The sequence below is a fragment of the Urocitellus parryii genome, chromosome 13 (genome assembly GCF_045843805.1).
Source record: "Urocitellus parryii isolate mUroPar1 chromosome 13, mUroPar1.hap1, whole genome shotgun sequence".
In the NCBI taxonomy this organism is placed as follows: Eukaryota; Metazoa; Chordata; class Mammalia; order Rodentia; family Sciuridae; genus Urocitellus; species Urocitellus parryii.
Genome location: NC_135543.1, coordinates 3,447,665 through 3,470,327, shown reverse-complemented (window position 1 = coordinate 3,470,327; position 22,663 = coordinate 3,447,665). Strand labels below are relative to the sequence as shown.

The 22,663-nt window shown below is 51.0% G+C and overlaps 1 protein-coding gene across 2 annotated transcripts in view; it reads left to right on the top strand.

Annotated features, from left to right (window-relative positions):
- The window catches only part of Tshz1 (teashirt zinc finger homeobox 1), a 74,666-nt gene extending 54,736 nt beyond the window's left edge, over nucleotides 1-19,930 (top strand). The window contains exon 2 of one of the 2 annotated variants that reach the window (XR_013342387.1): nucleotides 15,379-15,460. Coding sequence is in view for 1 of the 2 variants with exons in the window: in XM_026388667.2 (XP_026244452.2) it covers nucleotides 15,379-18,563 (3,185 nt within the window). In the remaining variant the exon portion in view is untranslated. Of the gene's footprint in view, nucleotides 1-15,378 lie in introns of both variants that reach the window. The other variant, XM_026388667.2, reaches the window with a different exon arrangement.
- Nucleotides 19,931-22,663: the final 2,733 nt, after the last annotated feature.

The window sequence follows — 22,663 nt, the reverse complement described above, 5'->3', positions numbered from 1 at the left end:
AGTATTTAATCCTAGCGATTGATAAAAGAGGTGTTGTCTGCTCTTGTAGGGAAAGGTTCACCTTCCCAGGTGATCGGGCCACAGAGACTTTCGTTTATATTGTATATGAAAAAATCCACGTGCATTTATCTGCATCGCTTGCTTTGCCTCAAACCAGCATGCACTCATTCTCCACTTCATCATTCCCACCACTAGCTACCCAGCACTTACTGTGTTCCAGGCGCTGTATTAGCTTCCAGGACCTAGAGGCCTCTGAGATGTTGTCCCATGCTCAAAGGGACTGGTCCAGCAGGAGGACAGAACTCTAGACTCAACTGCCCTGTTCCATGAGCAAGCAGCCCCTGGTCACTGAGGCTGTGTGGGTCCAGCGGGTTCTGGGGGGCTGGCCAGTGAGTTGGCTGGAGCCTGCTCAGTGGCAGGGAGGCTGTTGGCTGGAGCAGAGAAGCACTCCACAGGGAGAGCTGAGGAGTCATGGTTGGAATCAGGCGATTTTGCCCCTCTTTTATGCAAGTAAAATATACATAAAAGTTGTCTTATTGACCCTCTTAGAGTCAATTCAGTGATGTGTGTGAAGAGCGTTTTCAGGGTTGGGTGCCATCCACACCCCAAAGAAGTTCCCTAGAACGTCTAGAACTCACTTCTCATCCCCAGATGAAGCTCCTCCCCAGAGCCCTGGATCCCGGCGACTGCAGAGCTACTTCCTGTCTCTGTGACAGAGCCTGGGTGCAGCAGCCAGAACATCCCCACGGGGACCTGTGGCCGCCCATCAGTGGCAGTCCCAGAAATGCCTCCTCTGGAGCCTGTCACGGCCAACACCTGTGGCCACAGCAGAAGTGCCCAGGACCCATTTTGTTGACCTTCATGGAGACAAAGGCCGTTGCCCGTGGAGGTGGCTGTGTGAATTTTATCAAGTGGTCCAGAGCTCCCTGATTCCTGGCTGGCACAGGCCACCTGAGGAAGGCCCTCCACATCTTTCTGGCTGGCACAGGCCACCTGCGGAAGGCCCTCCACATCTTCTTGGTTGTGTGGACACCTCACAGAGCCACTTTCCCGCAGATTCTCATGTGGAGTGATGGAGAGTGATGGTGGGCTTTTCCTGGAGGCTTGGCGAGGGGCTGACCCAGTTTATACCAGGGGGGCCCTTAGGGTCATGCCTGGCCCAGAGCAGAGGTTCGGCTGGATTACCTGTTGCCACACCATCTTTCCATGCAGAGCAGATGTGCATATGTAGATATGTAGTAAATATCTATACCAAAGGGTATAGATATTTACTGAATAACAAATTTTTTCTTTTGAAATAATAGTATATTATTAGTCCTCCCAAATAAATTACTTGTGTACTGAGAGAAACCGTCTCTCTGGGTGGATCATTATTTTTTGTTTGATTCCTAGTTGAGATGAGATCTCAGTGTTGCCACTGGGGGAAAACGCGTCTGACAGCTGTGGTGGGCTTTTCCATTTCCACAGAGAACATGTTCTCACGGTGGGTGTCTGAGAGCTCTTAGCATCAAACATCCTTCTCCACACCCGCCTCAGCTTGGCGGACGTCCACTTTGGAGCCCGCTCCACCGCGTAGCTGGGATCCTGTTAGAATGTCTTTCTTTCTCCCATTGAGCGTCTTCTTTCTCCTTTTTCCTCATTGACTTAAGAAAGCTCAGCATCCTTTCCAACGGGTCTCATGGGCGTAACCAGAGGAAGCAGCCGGAGGGAGAGACCCCTGGAGGCTGTTGGTGGGGGACCGGTGGCCTGAGTAGGGCAATGCTGTGGGCGCACGGGGAGACGCTTTCCTTTGTTTCTTGTCCCCCCAAACAAAGGTGACTTAAGACCTTTCCTAGAGACCGTTGCCTCAGCGTTGGGCACTCTGTCAGAATCCCGCCTCCTCTGAGCATCTCTGGATGTGTTCAGATTGGAGCAGTCATTAGTTCCTGGGCTCCAAGTATCCACCAGTTACGTGGAGCATGGCTCCCGCCTCCGCTCTGGGTATCAGCAGGAGAGTGTGGAGGAAGCCGGGGACTGGGACCCGGACCAGCCTTCAGTACCTTGGCAGTCAGGAAACTTTGTCTCTCCTTCCCTCAAGGATGCAAATGAAGAGTGAAATCCATTCACCTGCTGAAGTCACTCTCAGGTGCCCCAGGCATCCTGGGCCTTCAGTCTCCCTGAGCCCCGTCCCTGGCGTGCTCAATAATGCAGCAGGATCTTGCTCACCAAAGTGTCACCTGTCGGGTGAGTTGTGCCCGTGCCGATCTGAAGTGACAGCCATCTTTGAGCACCAGCGGCTCCGAGTGACTTCCCTTTCATCATTTGTGTGGGGAAGGGAACATTTTCGACAAGGTGGTTTCCTCTTCCCCCTGCTCTTTCTTCTTGCCCTCCCCTCCCCTCTCCCCACTCTCCGAAGCACCTGATCAAAACATTATCACTGACAAAGGTTTCTCTCTCCAAATTAAATGAGTCCAACCAGCCTGGGAATTCTCATGAAGAAAGAAAGTACGAGGCTGATGTGCGCGAAGTTAATGAATCTCGGAGCCTGGGTAATGCGGCCTAGCCGCCTGCCTTCCTCTCGCTCCCTGTAAGGAATGTATGGAAGTTAGTTACGTGGCGCGGTTCTAACATCTGTCCTGCCCCATAATGGCAATTTGTATAAGTAATGGAAACAGGTTAAATACTTCCATTCTAATGTTGCCAGCAGGGATGAAAATGAACATTTCAATGAAATCATCTCGACAGAGCCGAGCGGGGAGGGGCGTTGACGGATTCCTCCACTCCCTTTGGTGATGGGAGCCTAATGAGAACGCGGGATGTATGGCTTATCAGATGGAAGGGGAAGAGCAAGGAAGTCTCAGAGATGGAATCGCGGCTGCAGCCAGCACCCCATCTCCCTGGCAGACCTTTACTAATAACCTGCTCTTTTCATTCCAAGGGAGCTGGGGAGGGGGGTCTCTGTGTCCCTCTAATGGGCTGCCTGCGAGGGTTCTCTCCAGCTGAGAGCCACAGGGTGATCCTGTCCCCTGGCTGAGGACCCTGTGTAAGATGTAAAGGGGGAGGAGGGCCTCCTTCTCCTGGTTCCCTTATAATTACGAATAATCTGCTTTTAGAATGGCCTTCTCTTTGCCTGCAGAGTCACTTTACTTCCTGAAGTTGCTCATGTGAAGAACAGCCATTTTATGTGAATTGCTAGTGCTGTTTACAAAGATCTCTAAATTGGAACGGAATTCTTTGTCACAGTGTGCCTGACACACAGGCCTTGGAGTGCTAGCAAGGGAGTTCTGGGCGATACCAAGTGGCCCGGAGCCCCCTGGCTCCAAGCACGTCAATGTTCAATGCAGGTTCACACTGAAACAATGTGCTCAGGCCGGTGTTTCCCAGTGCCCTGTCTTTCTCCTGCTAGACTGTGTCATTATACATCCACGTGAGTTACAAATGAGACACTCAGTTAGCCTGCTACATTAAGTGGCAATATCCGAATGATTCCAAGGATACAGATCGAGAGCCTGGCAAACACTGAGCATCTTCTGTTGAAAGAAAGCATCTTTCACTTTTCGTTGAGGTTTTGCCATGGCAGGAGCAGGCATGGTGTCAGCTTGTTCCATTGTGTCAGTGGGCATTTGGAGTAACTGGCTGGCCCCTGGGAGGTTTTCAGGACAGACAGCCCTGCCCTGCGGAGAGCACAGCATGTCCAGGGAAGCCTTCTCTTGTTGCCCCTGCTCTTTGAGCAGAGCACACCCTTTAGCTTGTCTCATCAAGGAACAATGGTGATGACCGGGCAGCACTCTGGGAGCACGTACCTGCCGTGGAGGACAGGCGGGAGGTTCAGTAAGCAACTTCATCATATGCATAATGGGGTGCAGATCAAGACCTAGGTGGGGATACAGATTTAACTGCAGACTCGAGGGAATTTGAAACTTTGCTACATTTAGCCATGAAAAAACAAATACAGCTGTCATTTCTCACCATCCTCAAAATGACTGCTGACAAGAGCAAGTCTTGTTTTCTTTAAAGAAATAAAGATGTTCTAAACAATTTACAATTTGACAAATAGTTTTTATCTAACTTGGGGAAGATATGATGTTTGTGCCTCATTATATAGTTACAGTTTGAAATGAAAATATTTTTTCAGACAATATGTGTGTATTTACACTGTGAACCATCAGGGCACACATGGTTGGTGTCATATTAAGCTCTAGCAGGGACTGTATACATTGCCTTATGTCCACTTGCATTAGAATGCACGGAATTTCATGTTACTGGGGATGACAGCACATCTTTAGGGACACATTGGCATCCAGAAGGCACATTTTATGACAAAAAATATTAAATTATAAAAAATGAAGTCTGACCATAAGATCCCCTCGTCCCATTGCCCTTTCAGGAGTGGTGGGGTCTGTGTATTTAAACATTTTTTACTGACACACGTGTGCACACACTTGGGCACACAGGTGTGCTCTGGGAGGCTGGCCGTTTCCTTCCTCCCTGGCTCCAGCCAGCTTCCCTTGGGCCTCAAGGTGGCTTCATGCGCTCCCCCACCCCCATGGACAGGACACACTGTGCCTGTTGGCACTGTCACATTCTGTACCATCCCGTAGGCTCAGCAAGGGCGGGGGAGTGACAGCAAAGCTGTTTTGACACAAAAAGAAATAGCAGAAATGATGATTTGGAGGCTTTGTTTTATTTGATGGGAGAAATGTCATTTATTTCTATAAGTGATGGTAAAAGAGGAATTTTATCCTGCAGTTACCACTTCCAAGCCTGCTCACTCATCACCCTTCCATGGTGGGTGGGGTGGCGGGTGCTGATGGCGCAAGGGTGAGGCCTTTCATGGAGAAGATGCTGTGGTGGCGACTATGGGTTCTGTGATCCAGTGGACTCTCACTTAAGGTTCTTTTAGGCTAAACAACTGTGCTCCTTCACCTTGTGAAGTATTTTGTTCTCCTACTATCATCACTGGAAATAAAGATCCTGCTAATACTATGACCTGTTCCAGGACATGCATACCCTTACACTCCGTGGGTATCTGTAAATTGCAGCATGTAATGAAAACAGAAGGTTTTTGGAAAGTCTTAGTGTGTAAGGAAACAAAGGGTCATGAAAAAGAATTACTCCGGATAAACTTGTCAATTTTTATGTGCCTTTTTCTTCCTGTTTGTCTCTGTCGAGGTATAAAATTCTTCTAAAAAAGCATCTTGGAAAGCAATTATGAGCATTCACTGGTAAGAGTAAAAGTAAACCTTATTATTCTGATAAAAGCTGTGTATTCTGTTGTGATAATGTATATGTGACTTTTGACACCATTGTTGTTTTAGGGGGTCTAGGGAAATCAGGTGCTCTGTGACCCCACGTTTGGTTTCAAATGTGAAGCGGTCCGAGGGAAGGGCTGGCTCCTGGTGCATCCCAGTAGTGACGACGTGCATCTGTCTGACCTCAGCATGGCTCAAGATACAAGTCCCTTAATTGGGTGCTCAAAGTTGGCCTCTAAGGTACTTGCCCACGTCAGCTGCTCACCTCGGCACCCTGATCACCAAGGGTCGGCATTCCGGTTTATCTTCTTTGTCTTAAGTATTTAGGAGTCTGGTTTTCTCCGTTTTGAAATGGAGGCTCTGATCTGAGGCTTGAGACCTGGGCGAGTTTGGGAGAATGTGACAACCCCTCTCTCTGCCTCTTGCTCTCTTGTCCCAAGACCCCTAACTGGGACCTGCAGAAGTTCAGTTTGTAGAAGCAGACTGGCCCTGAGCTGTGGGAGAGGGTGGACGGCTGCGAGGCGGCGGAGGGTGAGGTGCTGGTTCTCGGGCTCAGGTGCGCAGCTCTGATGCTGCTTGCTCTGCTTGTTTCTTAACGCTGGGTCCCACTGTTGGAAGAGGTGCTTCCTGTACACGTCTTGCATCAGGTGAGTCCTGCCTGCTCATGAAAGTCGTTTCTACTTCCTGGAGGTCAGATCATGACCCGTGCTTAGGGTCTATTGAGCTTCCTAAGATTGGGTGCGTAGACCCAGACTCCTTATGCTCTTTCTGGATGGGGTTTGTCCTCCTCAGAGAGGGCAGTGGCCAAGGACATGTGATTTCCTGGTGTGTGGCACTGGGTCTGCACGCCTTGCGAGGACCAGCTCAGTCAGCAGAGGGGTATGCGTGTCAGTGGTAGAGAAGGCACAGCCAGGAGGGTATGCATATCAGTGGTAGAGAGGGCACAGCACCCACTCGGATATTCACGAGAGCGGCTTACCTTTCACCCTTCTTACTTCATTCGAACTCTACTTTTCCCAGATTCTCATGTATTTCTCCTCTTGTTCTTTCTGACACCACTGAAAACCAGGGAAACCTTTCCACTGGGGTTCGCCTGCGTGGTGCTTTGCACTGCTGTAACACGCAGCTGGCTGGAGGCAAAAGATCAGCATCTAATACGCTTATGGGAAGAGCAGGAAGGGCCTTAAATGAGGTTTCTTATTTCTCACTTAATTTGAGATTGAATTCTGGGGCAGTGAGCGAATTTATTTTGGGATAGTTACCTGTGGATTCCTAATTAAAACTGGTATTGGGAAAAAACAGAGATCATTTTATTTACACACCCTGCAGTTCTTAAAAATGGCTTCTCCTGGGGCTCAGGTGAAGTGACAGTTCTGTTATAGATCAAATGCCTAAGCAAACCAGAACATTAACGGTGGGTACGAGGAGCTAAAATTTGCCAAAGTGATAGAAAACTTTTTGTCCTTGTCACCTTAGAGCAGAAGTAGCCCTTTCAGCTTTGCTTTGCAGGGTGGCAGCCCCCTGCAAGAAATCGGGACGGTGCTGGTAAATTAATTTATCTTGCTCACACTTTTATGTTCTTTCCGGGCTAAGAAGGCACGTGTTCTGCCTGTATCTGCTTTCTCTGCATTTTTCTTTCCTGATATATTCTGACTTTCATCAAAACCACCTGCTTTCTCCATGATGAAGGTGGAGTTACTTTACAAGTGATCAATTATAAATTTGGGAGAAGGTGTGTTTTGCAAGATTCTGCAGTGAATCGAAGGCATACATTCATCACTTAGGTGTGTGCAAACCCCTTTTGTGAATTGGCCCCTTGGAGTAAATGTATTTTGATATAGTGGCCATCTGCTCATGGGTATCACATTTGCTAGTCTAAAAAAATAGTTTGATGTAGATAAACATGTAATTTGGTATGATCATATAGTTTCACCAGGTGGCAATACAATAGCCAAGTTTGGTTTTTACGGTAAGGCAGTGGCCAGGCAGAGACTGAAGACCTGCATTTTGTATTTGTCACTTTTAAATATCCATTTTCCTCCTTCACAGCCAACTCTCAATTATGCGCACTGATCAGGAAAGCTGAGAGTAGGTGAACCAGGTCCCCACACCTCCCGCTGCCAGCTGCCTCCCGCAGCCAAGGGCCGTCCGAGAGCACAACTGCCGCCTGGCCGGGTTCCTGCTGCTCCCCTCTCTCCACCCTTCTTTGGCAGATGTCCTCAGTCCACAAAGCTGCTGAAAGGCAGAGGGACGGGGAAAGAGAAGGGGCCCGGATGATCAGCTGGCCCACATTTGCTGTGTGCCTGTCAGGTGGCTGTGGGTCGGCTTGCATGAGACAGGCAAATTGCTGTCCCCTTCCTATTGTTTCTGCTTAAAGGTGCTCACAGTGGCTCTGGTGGCAGGAGGCTAAGGGGCTGCTCCTGTGGTGGGGCAAAGACAGCACACCTGTGTACAGACCACACTCCTGTTCAAGACTGAGGCCATGAGACGTGGTGCCTGATGAGGCTGCTCCCTGGCTTGCAGAAGCCCTTCCTTCTGTGTCCTGATGTGGAAGGTGCCAGTCGGCTCTCTGCACGAGCCTACCCTGGGCACTCACCCTCTTGACCTGAGCGCCTGCTGGTGCTCTCACAGAGAGCACCCTGGGGGTGCAACCTCTAGACCACAGCAGCAGATAAACAGAGCTGGGCTTCATGAGGACCCTGATTCTTTCATCTCCACGAATACTCCTGCAGCCCCCAGAGTCACCCTCATTGCCCTGTGTGCTGCTGGGGACCCAGAAGCCTGAGGGTTGCGATGGCGTGGGGGCCCACCCTATCCATATCACTGAGCCGTGGTCCCCGGGCTCTGGCCTCCAGCCCGTGCCTTCTGTGTTCTCTCCCCATGTCACACTGCTCATGGGGATCGGTCCTTGCATAGGGAACCGCAGTGGCACTGCATTTGCCTCGGCCTGTCAGGACAAATGTGCATCCATCTCTCCTGTTCCTGCTGCTCTGTGTCCAGGCTGCCTGGGGAGTACCTCTCTCTTTGGATCAGCCTCTCTGCCCAGGGTCGCTGATGGAGCCACTGTGTGTGACAGTGTAGGCTGGTAGGGACTGGTCTCCAGAAGTCTCTGCCCATTCCTCCCTGACACGGACACAGCATATCCGAGCACTGCTGTGTCCAGCCCCTGGGTCTGGGCTGGAGATTTCCACCCATACAGCCTTCTTGTACCAACCTTCTTGTTCTTCCCAGGCCGAAACTCTTGAGATGAAACCCAGTTGGCTCTGGCTCCTTCCAAGGAGTTCTTGCCCTGGGAAGACAGACTCTTGTCACCCACTTTTGGAAGGGTAGGGGCCTTCCTGGGTGGTCCTGGGGGCAGAGCTGGGCACTGGCGTGCTGCATTAGAAGAAAGGCATGTGAATGGGCAGAGCAGCTGGGAAGCCCAGCGCTGCTGCCTGCTGGCTGAGCTGAGGGAGGGGCTCAGCCCCCGGTGTTCAGTACAACCTGGAAAAGCAGAGGGCCAAGTGCCGCCTGGGGTGCGCCTGAGAAGTGCTGGGACAGGTGCTCTGGATGTTATTACTATCACAACTGGGACTTTGGAACTAAGCCCTCCCAGAAGGGTCTTGGAATGGAGGGTGGAAGGGCAAGGTGAGTCTGGTGGACACCCACAGAATCAGTCTGGAACATTCCATGGTATTCCCTCCTGTTCCTGTCTCTGTGGGGCTGTTGAACCCCTCCTACCTACTAAAGGCTGTGGCTGCCCACTGTTTGTGCCCTTCTGTGGTCAGGAAGCCTCAGAGTAAGAGCTAGCCTGACCTGCCCTTTGGCTGCAGGCACACAGGACGGGCAGTAGCAGCGCCGTCCGGGATGGGTCCATGAGCAAGGTGGGGGACGCGCTTCCATGGGGAGGGTGGGTGGCCTCTTCCCAGGGTCAGAAGGCGGCTTTAGGTCCATGGTCTAAAGTATGGGGTGGCGGACAGAAGCCCCGAGGCTGCCCTGAGTGGGTTTGTGCTTCTTCGTGTGTGTCGTGTAAATTCTTGACAGAGTTGAAGAATACATGTGACCAGCTCAGAGGACGTCACAGATGGTAAGATAGCTGAGGGAGAGAAGCACAGGACTGATACCCAGAAGAGCATGCGAAAGTCCAACTACTGCAGGGTTCAGAAGGAGGTGGGACTGAAGTAGGCGGCCGTGGTAGCTGCAGGCCCAGGCCACTGACTGCACCGGGAGGCCTCGCCCCCTCTCACTGTCTGCAGGGCTCTGTCCACCTCCCAAAGCAAACCTGGGTGGACGTGGAATTAGGGACCAGTGTGGGAGGGGCGTGGAGGCAGCCAGTGTGTGGAGGACTGAGTGCAGCTGGGGCAGGGCCCACGATGCTGTCACCAGCTCCGCCTGCACCCCTGCTTGTCACTCAGTCCCCTTCAGTTTTCAATATTAAAAAAAAAATAGAAGTAACAGTTAACAGAACCTCCCTGACATCATTGCCTCGGCCAGGTGTTCTCTGGGCTCAAGGTCCTATGGTGGCCGTGGCTCCTGGTGCCCAGTGGAGTCTGTGTTGGCTAATTCATTCTAGAAGCCCTGTGCAGCAGCTAACCTGTGTTTGTCAAACTGAAAGCTCTGAAGAAGATTTTGAAAACACGCATGTTTATCAAAGAGCCACTTCACTAGACAGTAAATTACCCGTGCGTTCATTATCTGGAGGAGACCACTGTTAACATTCTCTGAAAAGGATGTTCCCATGGAACTCCCTGTACAACTGTGTCTTCTGCCCCTCCCCCTTAATGACTTGCTCATGTCATTAGAGCACCCTTCATGTTTGAGTGACATTGCCTCCTAGGACCGCTCTAACTCACTCACTGGCCCTACCCTTGAAGATTCAGACTGGGGCCAGTTTTACGTGGCCTAATACTGTAAAGGACGTCTTTGCACAGAAAGCTTTTTTTCTGCACTTCATATTATCTTCTTAGATTATACTTCCAAAAATAAATTTATTGGGTCAGATGTCAGATTTTTAAATTCTCTCCTTTTATTCTTTTTTGAGATTCTTTTATTTATAACACCATGTCTGGCACTTAAAAAAGTCCCCTAAATACTTCATACAGAACAAATTTGGGTCATTATTCATTCATTTCTCCATGTCTGCCCAGCACTTGGATGCTCAGGGAGACAAAGGTGGTGGCTGGGGACTAGCAGCAGGAGGGGGAGTGCCTGCACGGGGGTCGGGGGACCTGAGCTCAGCTGGTTCGCGCTCTGTGCCACTCGGTGGGAGTCAGACAGCCTCCCTGGGTCTCAGTGCTGTAATGTGGGCATGTTGGTGATACTTGAAGTGCAGTTCAGCTGGGCATCAGGAGGCAGGTGCTGGGCCCTGAGCCATGGGCCTTGCTCAGTGTTAGGTGAGTGGGAAAGCCCCGGGGTGAGGGCAGACAGGGAAATGTCCTTGCTCCTGCAGAGAGAGGCAATCCTGGGCAGCAATACTGCCATGAAGCAGGACATCTGAGTCCCCCTTGAGGGAGGGTGGCTTTCACCAGGCAAAGAAGGGGCCCCTCGGACAGCATGCCTCTAGGGAGATGGGCTGCCATGGCCAGATGGACAGGAGGGCCTGGGGGCAGGGGCTGGCTGTGGTGGACTGCAACTGGGAGGCAGAGCCAGGGGCAGCCTGGAGGAGTGTTGGGAAGCGGGTGGGAGGAGGCTGGTGGAGGCTGTCACCACAGCCCTGAGGTTGCAGTGGGTGGGCGGAGCTGGGTGTGGCTGGAGGCAGGGCCTCAGGGAGTGCCTCCTGGTAGCCTACACCTGTTCTCTGATGCTGCAGTGCCGAGTGAGGACCTTGCACGGAAGAGGGAAGGCAGGGCCGTGGAAGGGTGTCCTGTGTACCTCGCTCACCTCCTGCCTTCCTTAGACACGGGCGCTCAGGCAGCCTTGCCGAGGCGGCGCAGGCAGGCTGGTGTGGGTGGGTTGGCTGGGGTGTGGAGGGCTTTGGTGCTACAGGCAGGCAGATGTGGGAGTCATGGCTGACAGAGCCAGCTGCAGGGGAATGGCCATGCAGATGACACAACCCGGAGGCGCAGAGCTCGGGAGGGCAGATGGGAGGCCAGCACTGAAGCCCTGGGCCACTCCCAGGAGTGTAGCAGGCAGAAGGAGCAGAAGCCACCTCCAGACAGGACAGGGGCATCTGGAAGGGGAGTGTGCCAACCTTGGGGCAGAGAGGCCCAGAGCTACCTTCACTGGGACCCTGCTGGGCTGCCTCCTTCCTGAAGATGCCCTGCAGCCTGCCCGTCATACTCCAGGACATGGCTCAGGGGGACAGGGTGACGGCACCTCTTCCAAGTCAGCCCTGCAGAGTGTGCACGTGGACATGGCCTCTGAGGGTGTGGCTCACTGAAGAACACCTGCTTAGGAGGCCTCCTGTTCTGTGTGGTTCTGCCTGATGGTCCCAGGTCAGCATGTCTGTTGGGTTGGGGCTGTGGAATGGCCAGATGAATGTTAGCTCAAGGTAGGAGCCTCCAGGTGAGGCTGGACAGCCTCAGGAATGGACCTGGAAAGGGGCATGGCCTCAATGACCCCCATCTGGGACAAGAGGAGAGCAGGACACATGAGGAGGCAGCATGGGAGGAAGCCACCTATGTCAGTGCATGCTGTCCTAGGTCCTGACACGCCACCTGACCCATCCCTCCCTTCTTGTGTGGGCTCCTGTGTCCACAGAGAGGGTGAGGCTTGGCTGATACTGAGCAAGGCCTGCAGGCACACAGGGTTCCCATGTCTGCTTTCAGTTTAGAGAAAGCCCCCTGTGCAGTGAATGATGTCCCCCAAGTCTGCATGTTGGGCTGCCTCCCCGTGGACTGACTGCATTTGAGATGGGCTTTGGAACATTATAAAGTTAAGGAGGCTGTAGGTGGGAACTGAATCCATAGAATTCAGAGCAGTGTCCTTCACCATCACCTGGAGGACAGGCCTCTGAGGACCAAGGGGCCATCTATAAGCCAGGAGGCTGTGCCAGAAAGTGAACTCACTGGACCTTGACCTTAGACTTTCAGAACTGTGGGAAGTAAATATTTGTTAGGCCACCCAGTCTGTAGAATTTTAATATGCCCAAGTTGACCAATACAAAGTCATCTACAGAAATCCTCCCTTATCTGTAGTAACCTTTGGCCAACTACAGTATGAAAATATTAATTAAAAAATTCCAGAAATGATGCATAAATTTTAAATTACCTGTATTCCAGTTGGAGTGGTGAAAACTCACACTATCCTGCTCTGTACAGTGTGGGATGTGAATTATCCCTTTGTCCATTCTATCCACACTTTATATACTACCCTCCCATTAATCACTTAGCTGTCTCAGTTATCAGATCAACTGTGGTGGTATCACAGTGCTGATGCTGAATAACCCTTATTTTACTTAACACAGTGATTATTCTATTGTGTTATTACTTTCTATAAATCTTTTACCATATATAATTTATAATTCAAAATTTATCATATGTTTCTATCGGAAAATAGATACAGAGTACTAGCTGTGGTTTCAGGCATCCGCTGGGGTCTTGGAATATACCCCCTGTGGATCTGGGGGATATTGTACTATTCAGCAAACACTGATTGGTTCCCTGCTGCAGAGACCATGGTGTGCCTTTTTGTAGTCAGATGCACAGCCTGAAGGCCACTGTGACCCAGGGGTGGAGGCACAGAGAGTAATGGACCCGCAGTGATGGGCCTCTCCTACTGGAGCTGAGTTAGTGCAACAGAATGTTCCATTTAAATTAGTTGCTAGGCATGAAGCCTCCTGTCACAGATGGGTGGACTCAATCTTATTGCTGCCCTCTGTTTAGCTGTGCCTGAGACTTGCTGCTAGGGTGTGCTCCTGGGATGACGCATGCTCAGAGTCCTGCCAACCCTGTGGGCCCTGATGCCTTCCAGGTTCAGACAAGCTCAGCCCTGCCCAGGATACCCTGCAGCCTTCAGTGTCCTCACGAGACCCCGCAGAGGAGGAGGGCCCAAGTTCCTCCAACAGAGTGGCCCAGCTAGGTTGCTTGACAGGGGATGAACCTGAGCAGAGGCCATCGAGCGGGATCCCTGAGCTGAGGGTCCAAGTCGGGAACCCTCAGAACAGGACCCTCTTGAACATTCAATCATCATGAGCAAAATGAAAATGGGGTGAACTTAGCCACCTTTGTGTTCTGCAAGCCTCTCACTTTGTAGGAGGGCTGCAGAGTCATCCAAAGTTTTGCCCAGATGTCGGTGCCCACAGCTGAAGACCCGGGTCTTGCACATTGATGATTTCTGATGCTAGCAGTGCAGTATTAACAGGAACTGGAATTCCTGGGCCCGTCAGTGGACTGCTGGTGTGTGTTCTGCTGTGAACACGTGAACACGTGTTCAGGCTGCTCGTGCGGAGGTGGGGCTGGCTGTGTGCACAGCAGCACAGTGTGTGCGGGTATTCTGAAGGGCCTGGGTTGACCAGAGCTCTCCACATGACTGACTCAGTTTCTCTGTATGTGAGCATGCGGACACATGTGCTCACACGCACACAGGTGATCCTGCATGTGCTAGGATCCTGCATGCTGCTCCACAATCTGAAGCCTTCCACTTGCGTGGGCAGATGCCCTCCAGTGCCCCTGCCTGCCCTTGGCATCCCCCCTTGGGGCCCAGTATGCTCTCTGTCCTGCACATCACCCTCCCTTTAAATGTCTGCGCTCTTTGCCACATTCCCTTAGGATCTGGCTCTGATAACGTGATAATGAATGATTATATTTAATGAGACACCCATCTCAGGGCATATCTGTGCATTTTAATAGGGGCTTTTTGGAAAATATCTTAACCCAAAAAATTCCCCAGTTTTTTTTTAAGAAATAAAGTACCTAGGTCAAGTAAGTTTAGGAGGTGATTCATGCAATGATCCCCCCTTGAGAATTAGGAAGATATGTGACATATTAGGTGTCTAAATTGACCTGCAGTAAAAATCAAGGCTCCATCCAACACCATGTGTTCCTGTCCTTGCAGGAAATACAGGTGTCCTTACAGGACATACAGGTGGCCTGGGAGACATGTCCCTGAACCCATGAAGCCACTGTGCTGTGCAGCTGTAGGCCTGGGCAGGCGGATGGAGCATTCACTGTTGCCTTTTATAATAAAAAATGTTATCATGATAAGATTCATAGCAAAAAGGTCACCATTTTATCATTTTTAAGTGGCACTGAGAATGCTCCCATCACTGAGCTGCCACCCCTTCCTCCCATCTCAGAACTTACCCATCTTGCAAAATTGAAATGTGGCCCCCAACAACAGCTCTCCATTCCCTGCTCCCCTGCCCCTGTCCACCACACCACTGTCCATGTCTATACTTCTATCATAAGGACCTCACGTAAGGTGGGTCATACGGTGCCTGCCCTTTGTGACCACTCGCCTCAGGTGACACAGTGTCTTTGAGGTTCACCATGGTGTAGCAGGTGTATTGCTTTTCTTTTTAAGACTGGATGATACTCCATGCATCTTTTGCTCATCCATTCATTGATCGATGGACATTTGGCTCATTTCCTCCTTTGAGCTATGGTGTATGATGCTGCTTTGGACATTGGTATATGGCAGTGGTTCTTGGTCACTGGTCTGGCACCCCCACATAGATGGTGCTGTGTTTGGTCCATGCAGGAGAGTGGTGATCTTGTGTTGTGTTCTTTTTAGTGGAGACCAGAGTATTTTTGTTGCAGGCAGTATTTGTTGCGGAAGTATTTTTATTTATGGAAACCATATATTATTGCCTATGAAATCTCTCCCAAAATGTTGATAGACAGGTCCTGGCTTTATGAGTGTTTCCAAGTACTTATCTCATAGAAGTCACAAGGGGACTGGCAGGTCACGGGGAAAGGCCTACAGGAGGAATCCCTGGGGGATGTGGTCGGCTCCTGCCCTCCTGCCTGGCTTCCTCTGCCACCTTGGCCATGCTGCCTCACAGTTTAGGCTGCTCTGTTGAGCCCGTTTTACCAGGGTGGGGAATTGTCTTCTTGAAACCTATTTCCTGCCACATAGTGGCAAAGTAGGAAGATACAGAGTTGGGGTGGCCTTGTAGCCTGGGAGCCTGGCTGAAAAACATCTTTTTAAAGATCACCTAACTGCTGGGGAGGCCACGTCCTTGAAGATGATGTACGCCTTCTAACTGCACCTCATTTTTCTCTCCTAGCTTATGTTCCCGAGGAAGAGTTGAAGGCAGCAGAAATAGATGGAGAGCACGTGGAGGATGGTGGGCTGTCTTTGGACATCCAGGAGGGCGAATTTGTGTGTGATGAAGAGACAGAAATCAAAGAGGCCCAGAGCTACCAGAACTCCCCCGTCAGCACTGCAACCAATCAGGACGCTGGCTACGGGTCACCCTTCAGTGAGAACAGTGACCAGCTAGCCCATTTCAAAAGTTCTTCCTCCAAAGAAGAGAAGGAGGATCCGCAGTGTCCAGACAGCATCTCATACCCCCAGGACAGCTTGGCACAGATCAAAGCCGTGTATGCAAACTTGTTCTCGGAGTCCTGCTGGTCTAGCTTAGCTTTGGATTTAAAGAAGTCGGGGTCCACCACCAGCAACAATGATGCCGGCCAGAAGGAGAGCTCCACCCCCACCCCCACGCCCCCTGCCAGCACGGCCAGCACCACGGCCAGCTCTGCCAGCACCAGCTGCAGCACCAGCACCAGCCACAGCAGCACCACCAGTACCAGCAGCAGCTCCGGGTACGACTGGCACCAGGCCGCCCTGGCCAAGACCCTGCAGCAGACCTCGTCCTACGGGCTGCTCCCGGAGCCCAGCCTCTTCAGCACCGTGCAGCTCTACCGCCAGAACAACAAACTGTACGGCTCCGTGTTCACCGGGGCCAGCAAGTTTCGGTGCAAAGACTGCAGTGCTGCCTATGACACACTGGTGGAACTCACCGTGCACATGAATGAGACGGGCCACTACCGAGATGACAACAGGGACAAGGACTCTGAGAAGACCAAGCGGTGGTCCAAGCCCAGGAAGCGCTCCCTGATGGAGATGGAGGGGAAGGAAGACGCGCAGAAGGTGCTGAAGTGCATGTACTGTGGACACTCCTTTGAGTCCTTACAGGACCTCAGCGTCCACATGATCAAAACAAAGCATTACCAGAAAGTGCCTCTGAAGGAGCCGGTGCCAGCCATCACCAAACTGGTCCCTTCTACCAAAAAGCGAGCACTGCAGGACCTGGCGTCCCCTTGTTCCCCGGAGCCCACAGGCGTGGCCGCAGAGGTGGCCCTGAGCGAGTCCTCCAAGGACCAGAAAACGGCAAACCCCTACGTCACCCCCAATAACCGCTACGGCTACCAGAACGGTGCTAGTTACACGTGGCAGTTCGAGGCCCGCAAAGCGCAGATCCTCAAGTGCATGGAGTGCGGCAGCTCCCACGACACCTTGCAGCAGCTAACCGCCCACATGATGGTCACCGGACACTTTCTGAAGGTGACGACCTCGGCCTCCAAGAAAGGCAAGCAGCTGGTTCTGGACCCCGTGGTGGAAGAGAAGATCCAGTCCATACCCCTGCCCCCTACCACCCACACCCGCCTGCCGGCCTCCAGCATCAAGAAGCAGCCCGACTCCCCTGCAGGCCCCACCGCCTCGGAAGAGAAGAAAGAGCCCGAGAAGGAGAAGGCGCCGGCAGGCGACGTGGACAAGAAGATCAAGGAGGAGAGCGAGGATGCCACGGAGAAGTTCGAGCCCACTGCCCTCTACCAGTACCTGCGTGAGGAGGACCTGGACGACAGCCCCAAGGGGGGCGTGGACATTCTCAAGTCCCTCGAGAACACCGTGTCCACCGCCATCAGCAAAGCGCAGAACGGCGCGCCCTCGTGGGGCGGCTACCCCAGCATCCACGCCGCCTACCAGCTGCCGGGCACCGTGAAGCCGCTGCAGGCGGCCGCGCACAGCGCGCAGGCGCAGCCGTCCTACGTGGGCAGCGTGAAGCCGCTGTCCTCCGCCGAGCACAACGCGCTGCTGCACTCCCCCGGGAGCCTCACGCCCCCGCCGCACCGGAGCAACGTGTCCGCCATGGAGGAGCTGGTGGAGAAGGTCACCGGCAAGGTCAGCGTCAAGAAGGAGGAGAGGCCGGCCGAGAAGGAGAAGAGCTCCCCGGCCAAGGCAGCGTCTCCCTTGGCAAAGGAGAATAAAGACTTTCCCAAGGCCGAGGAAAGCGGTGGCAAGCAGCCCAAGAAGGGCCCGGACGCCGAGGCCGGCAAGGCCAGGAAGGAGGGCCCGGTGGAGGCGCACACCCCCAACGGCACGGACCCTCTCAAGGCCAAGGTCACCAATGGCTGTAACAACCTGGGCATCATCACAGACCACTCGCCGGAACCTTCCTTCATCAACCCCCTGAGCGCTTTGCAGTCCATCATGAATACCCACCTGGGCAAGGTGTCCAAGCCTGTGAGCCCCTCTCTGGACCCACTGGCCATGTTGTACAAGATCAGCCACAGCATGCTGGACAAGCCCGTGTACCCCACCACCCCGGCGAAGCAGACCGGCGCCATCGACCGGTACTACTACGAGAACAGCGACCAGCCCATCGACCTGACCAAGTCCAAAAGCAAGCCCTTGGTCTCTGGTGTGGCCGACTCGGAGTCGTCGCCTCTCCGGGAGAGCGCCCTCATGGATATCTCCGACATGGTGAAGAACCTCACTGGGCGGCTGACCCCCAAGTCCTCCACACCCTCCACCGTGTCAGAGAAGTCTGATGCAGATGGCAGCAGCTTCGAGGAGGCGCTGGACGAGCTGTCGCCTGTCCACAAGAGGAAGGGGCGCCAGTCCAACTGGAACCCCCAGCACCTGCTCATCCTGCAGGCTCAGTTTGCCTCCAGCCTGCGGGAGACCGCTGAGGGCAAGTATATCATGTCGGACCTGGGCCCACAGGAGCGGGTGCACATCTCCAAGTTCACTGGTCTCTCCATGACCACCATCAGCCACTGGCTGGCCAATGTCAAGTACCAGCTGAGGAGGACAGGGGGAACAAAATTCCTCAAGAACCTTGACACAGGGCATCCTGTTTTCTTTTGCAACGATTGTGCCTCTCAATTCAGAACTGCTTCCACCTACATCAGCCATCTGGAGACGCACTTGGGCTTCAGCCTGAAGGACCTCTCCAAGCTGCCACTCAGTCAGATTCAAGAGCAGCAGAATGTCTCCAAAGTCCTCGCAAACAAGACTTTGGGCCCGCTGGGGGCCTCCGAGGAAGACCTGGGCTCCACATTCCAGTGCAAGCTCTGCAACCGGACCTTTGCGAGCAAGCACGCAGTCAAACTGCACCTTAGTAAGACGCACGGCAAGTCCCCGGAGGACCACCTGATCTACGTGACCGAGCTGGAGAAACAGTAGCGTCCAGGTTTGCAAGTGACCGCAGAACATTGCACTAAACGTCGTCGTCGTCGTACTGCACTAGGCCTGGCCTGAGCCGCTGAAATCAGTCTTTCCTTTGTTGCTGGACTGCCTCTCTGGACCTTGGTTTTTCTTACACATATTTTGTAGTTATATTTATATGCTCTTTGTCTGATCTGTGCATGTTATTTTTCTTTTTCTGTGAGTCAAAGTCTGACCTTTATTTTCAACATCTGTTCTTGATGTTAAGCTATCTTTTGTAGGAAATAGTGGGGCACACTACTCAGAGAACTTATTTAGCAGTAAAGAAAGACACAAATAGCAATGATAAAAAGACATCCTAAAATTACAAAGTTGCCATGACAATAAAGGTCATAGAACCTGGTGGTGTCAAATTTAACCCTTTGAGGATGTAATTGCATCTCTGTGCCTTTCACTCAAAAAAAAAAAAAAAAGGAAAGAAAGAAAAAAAGGCTTAAAGGCATTTCATTCAGATCAAAAGCTGTGTCAGACACAAAACTTATTTAATAATTAAAAAATGAGCTTTTATATGCAGGACTGGTTTGCGAGGGAAACATGCATGCAGCCATTGCAAGGCAGAAAGCTGTCGAGGACTCATGGGCGAGGAGGCCACGACTCTACACGTTTAAAACAAAAATCACAAGCAGCAACAGCGACCCCCCGTTGCCACTATGCCCAAACCCTCTGGATGCTGAAAGTGACACTTTGGCAAAAAAGGAAAAAAAAAAAAAAAAGAAAAAAAAAAAAAGAAAAAGAAGTATGCAAGCTATTATTTAAAAATGTGTAAAAATGCTATTTCTTTTTTCCTGTAAAATACTGCCGTTTATAGTTATTTACAAATGTAAGCTTTGGTACAAGCTGACCTTTCTATAGCGTGCTGCATTGGTAAATGAAAAAAAAAAAGGGGGGGCAAATGTTGAAGTCCTTTTCCTTGTAAGTTGCCAGCATCAGCTTAAAAACTCCTGTATGTTACATATCGTATCATTTTAATCTATTCCGCTTTCTTTGTACCTTCTGGCTGTATGCTTTCTCTTTTAACTTTTTATATTGTCATTTTATATTAAATTTCTGTGTATATAATGTAAAACCACAATTTTTGAATAAAATTTAGTTCCTGCAGCTTGATTTAAACAGAGAAATCTTCCTGGCACCTGCGTCTTCCCCGATGCATGTACTCAGAGGAACTATCAGACAAAAATAAATAAATAAAAACCAAGCGAGCACTGCACTATTAATTATACATTTTGATGTTCTGTCATTAATATTGTACAGTACATTTTGGTTCACACAATTAAATCCACTGTTTTCTCAAATGTAAAATAAACCCACACGCAGTTCTTGATTTACATGGATCGTCATGTCGTCATTATTTTGCCTTTGAGATGCTATTTCAGCAGCAAGAGGTATTGCTTATGCAATCAACCAACACAGATTCTATTCAGAATCATCATTTCATGATTTGTGTGTCGACATGCTTCATTCAGATGATAAGTATTGCATTTTTAAAAGTGATAATTAAAATTTTTACCTCCCCTGGGTGCCAGGGATTGCCGAGGTTAGCCATCGCACCGCGGCTGTTTTGTACCTAGACAGCCTGTGATGCTTCCTTCAGAGAATCCTTTTGCACTGTTTAGAAATATTTGTAATTAACCTTTGTGTACATCTGGGGACTTAATGATGGAGTAGATGGGTAGGTCTTGCTCCAGCTTCACAGACCCCGGGGATCTTCGAATTAGTTCTCTATTTCTGCAAAGAGGAAAACCTGATTTCTGAGCTTTTAAAAATGTACGATTAAAAAAAAAACAAAAAAAAAAAACAGGACCCAGCTGCCCTTGATTTCAGTGTTTGAGCCGCGTCTTATTTCTGCAGACTGCTGCGGACACTGCGGACTGCACTGAGGCGGCCAGGACCCTTGCCCGTCCGTGCCATGACGTGGCCGTGAGTCCAGGATTCCCTGCTCAGTCCATTTTGAGGGACACATGGACACTGATGCTCTCTGTACTCGTCTTTTTTTTTTTTTTTTTAACCTCCCTGGAAGCATTTAAGTAGAGGATTTCACTTTTTACCTTTTTAAAATTTTTCATCAGATTTATATCCTGAGAAAGGTTAGAACTTCCACAGCTCTATTCAGACGCAGCTAAGCAGTTGTGATATTTTAATTATTTCCCGCATCGCCCACGATGCTGAGGATCACTCTGCTTCCTTGATGATGGAGGGGAGGCCCGGGTCTGGGTGAGTCATGTTTGCACGGGCTTCTGTGCTAATGCGGCAGAGCGCCAGGGAGGTTTGCTGAATTTTTCTGATTTTTTTTTTCATTGGTAAATAGCTGTGTCCTTTAGGAGCTTCAACCATTTAGACATTTCAGTTCAATTACTGGGTGATTATGTACTTTGGGCTCAGAGGTGACAGCAAGGAATACCAATCCGGCCTGTGGCGGTAGCGTGGGGTCTTTGCATATTCATCCTCGGAAGTTATATTCATTTTGCCACAGCCCACAGGTATTTCACCCTCCTAGTAAGAGGGTGAGGCAGCAGGTGCGGTTGCAGGGCAGTGAGGCTGCCCAGGAGGGGCTGGTGGGGACAGTCCTGATAAGCCACGGGAATGTCAGAGCTGCTGCAATCTGAACTCTGATCACTAGAGAGAATTCGGGGTTCCCCCTGGACTGTGTTCCCTGTGCTTCGTAACAGGCTGCATACTATCCTCAGTCCGAGTTCCCAGTCAATGGGCAGGAGAGTCAGTTTCTTAATACTACTAAGGTGGTGATCCCACTCAACATGGCCAAGTCCTACTGTGTGCCAGGGCCAGTGCTGAGTGTACTACACACAGGGCACTTATTCCCCCCTTACACCTCGTTGCTCTAGCACCCACACTTTCACCTCCAGTTTGCAGCACAGCCCAAGCACAGCAAGGAGAGGTGCTTGCTCATGGTCATATGGTTCTCGATGGACAGAACTTGGGCTTTGAGCCGCCAAAGCTTTTGCCGCAGGACCCCTGTGATTTATCACCCAATGACAGGCTCCAGGGAGCTAGAGCCCACACCTGGGAGTTGGGGCATAGAGCTCAGCCTGGGCTGGTGGACGGTGATGAGAACAACCTGGGCCTGAGGCTGCACATCCTTTCAGCAGACACCAACTGTTGCAAATCGCAACACCTTATTTTTCTGGATCTGAACATGAAGTGCATTTGCTGTGAGTTTTACCAACTTCGGTTGTACACAGGTATGCCTGCGGATGCAGAAGCCCAGTCTGCACAGTCAGAAAGAGACGGAATAATCCCCAAATCCAATGCCCACAGCTTGAAGATTCACTCATTTCTACCTTCTCCGTCTGCTTAAGTAAATCTGTTGTCCTGCTTTGTGTCCCAGCAAATAGGCCCCTCACATGGCATGAGGTCCCCTGTCCCTTGAATCCTGTGTAGCCCTGGGTGGGCAACAGACCTGTCTCTTGTGAAGCACGGGGACAAAGTGGCCCTGAAGGGCTGGGGGAGCCAGCCACCCATCCCAGTTGTAGGTGTGGGAGGAGGACCAAGGGCAGGAGGCCAGAGAGGAGCTAGGTGACGTCTTGGCCAGCATTTCTGTTGGGTTGGCCTGTCACTGTGCACAGGCAAACATAACCACATTTCTCATTATGTTGCAGCTTGAACCTTGGGTTTAATAACTATTCAAATATTTTCCCTTCACATGTAGGATCTTGGAACGTTGGAGATGTTCCTCAGGATGTGGGCACGGGGAGATGTCGCTGTTGCTTCATTGATATCAGAAGAGAACCAGTGAAATGACGAGGGACAGTAGTTTATGTGAGGAAACAAACTTGAAGACCGTGTTCACAAACAGAAGCTTAAGATCTGTGTCTCTCCATTTCTGTAACTGATAATCTTTAAAGAGCTGTTAACCTTAGTCCACAGCAAATCTAAACTACTTAGGAACTTTTAGAAACCTGTACATGCCAATACCGGTTTCTCTTTTCCAAGGTATAATTTTCTTGTTAGCCACTTTATTACAGTTTCTCTGGAGATGCTGATACTGTGAAAGCTAAGTAATGACCTTGTAAACTTTTAAGATACCAAAGAGTAGACTCTCC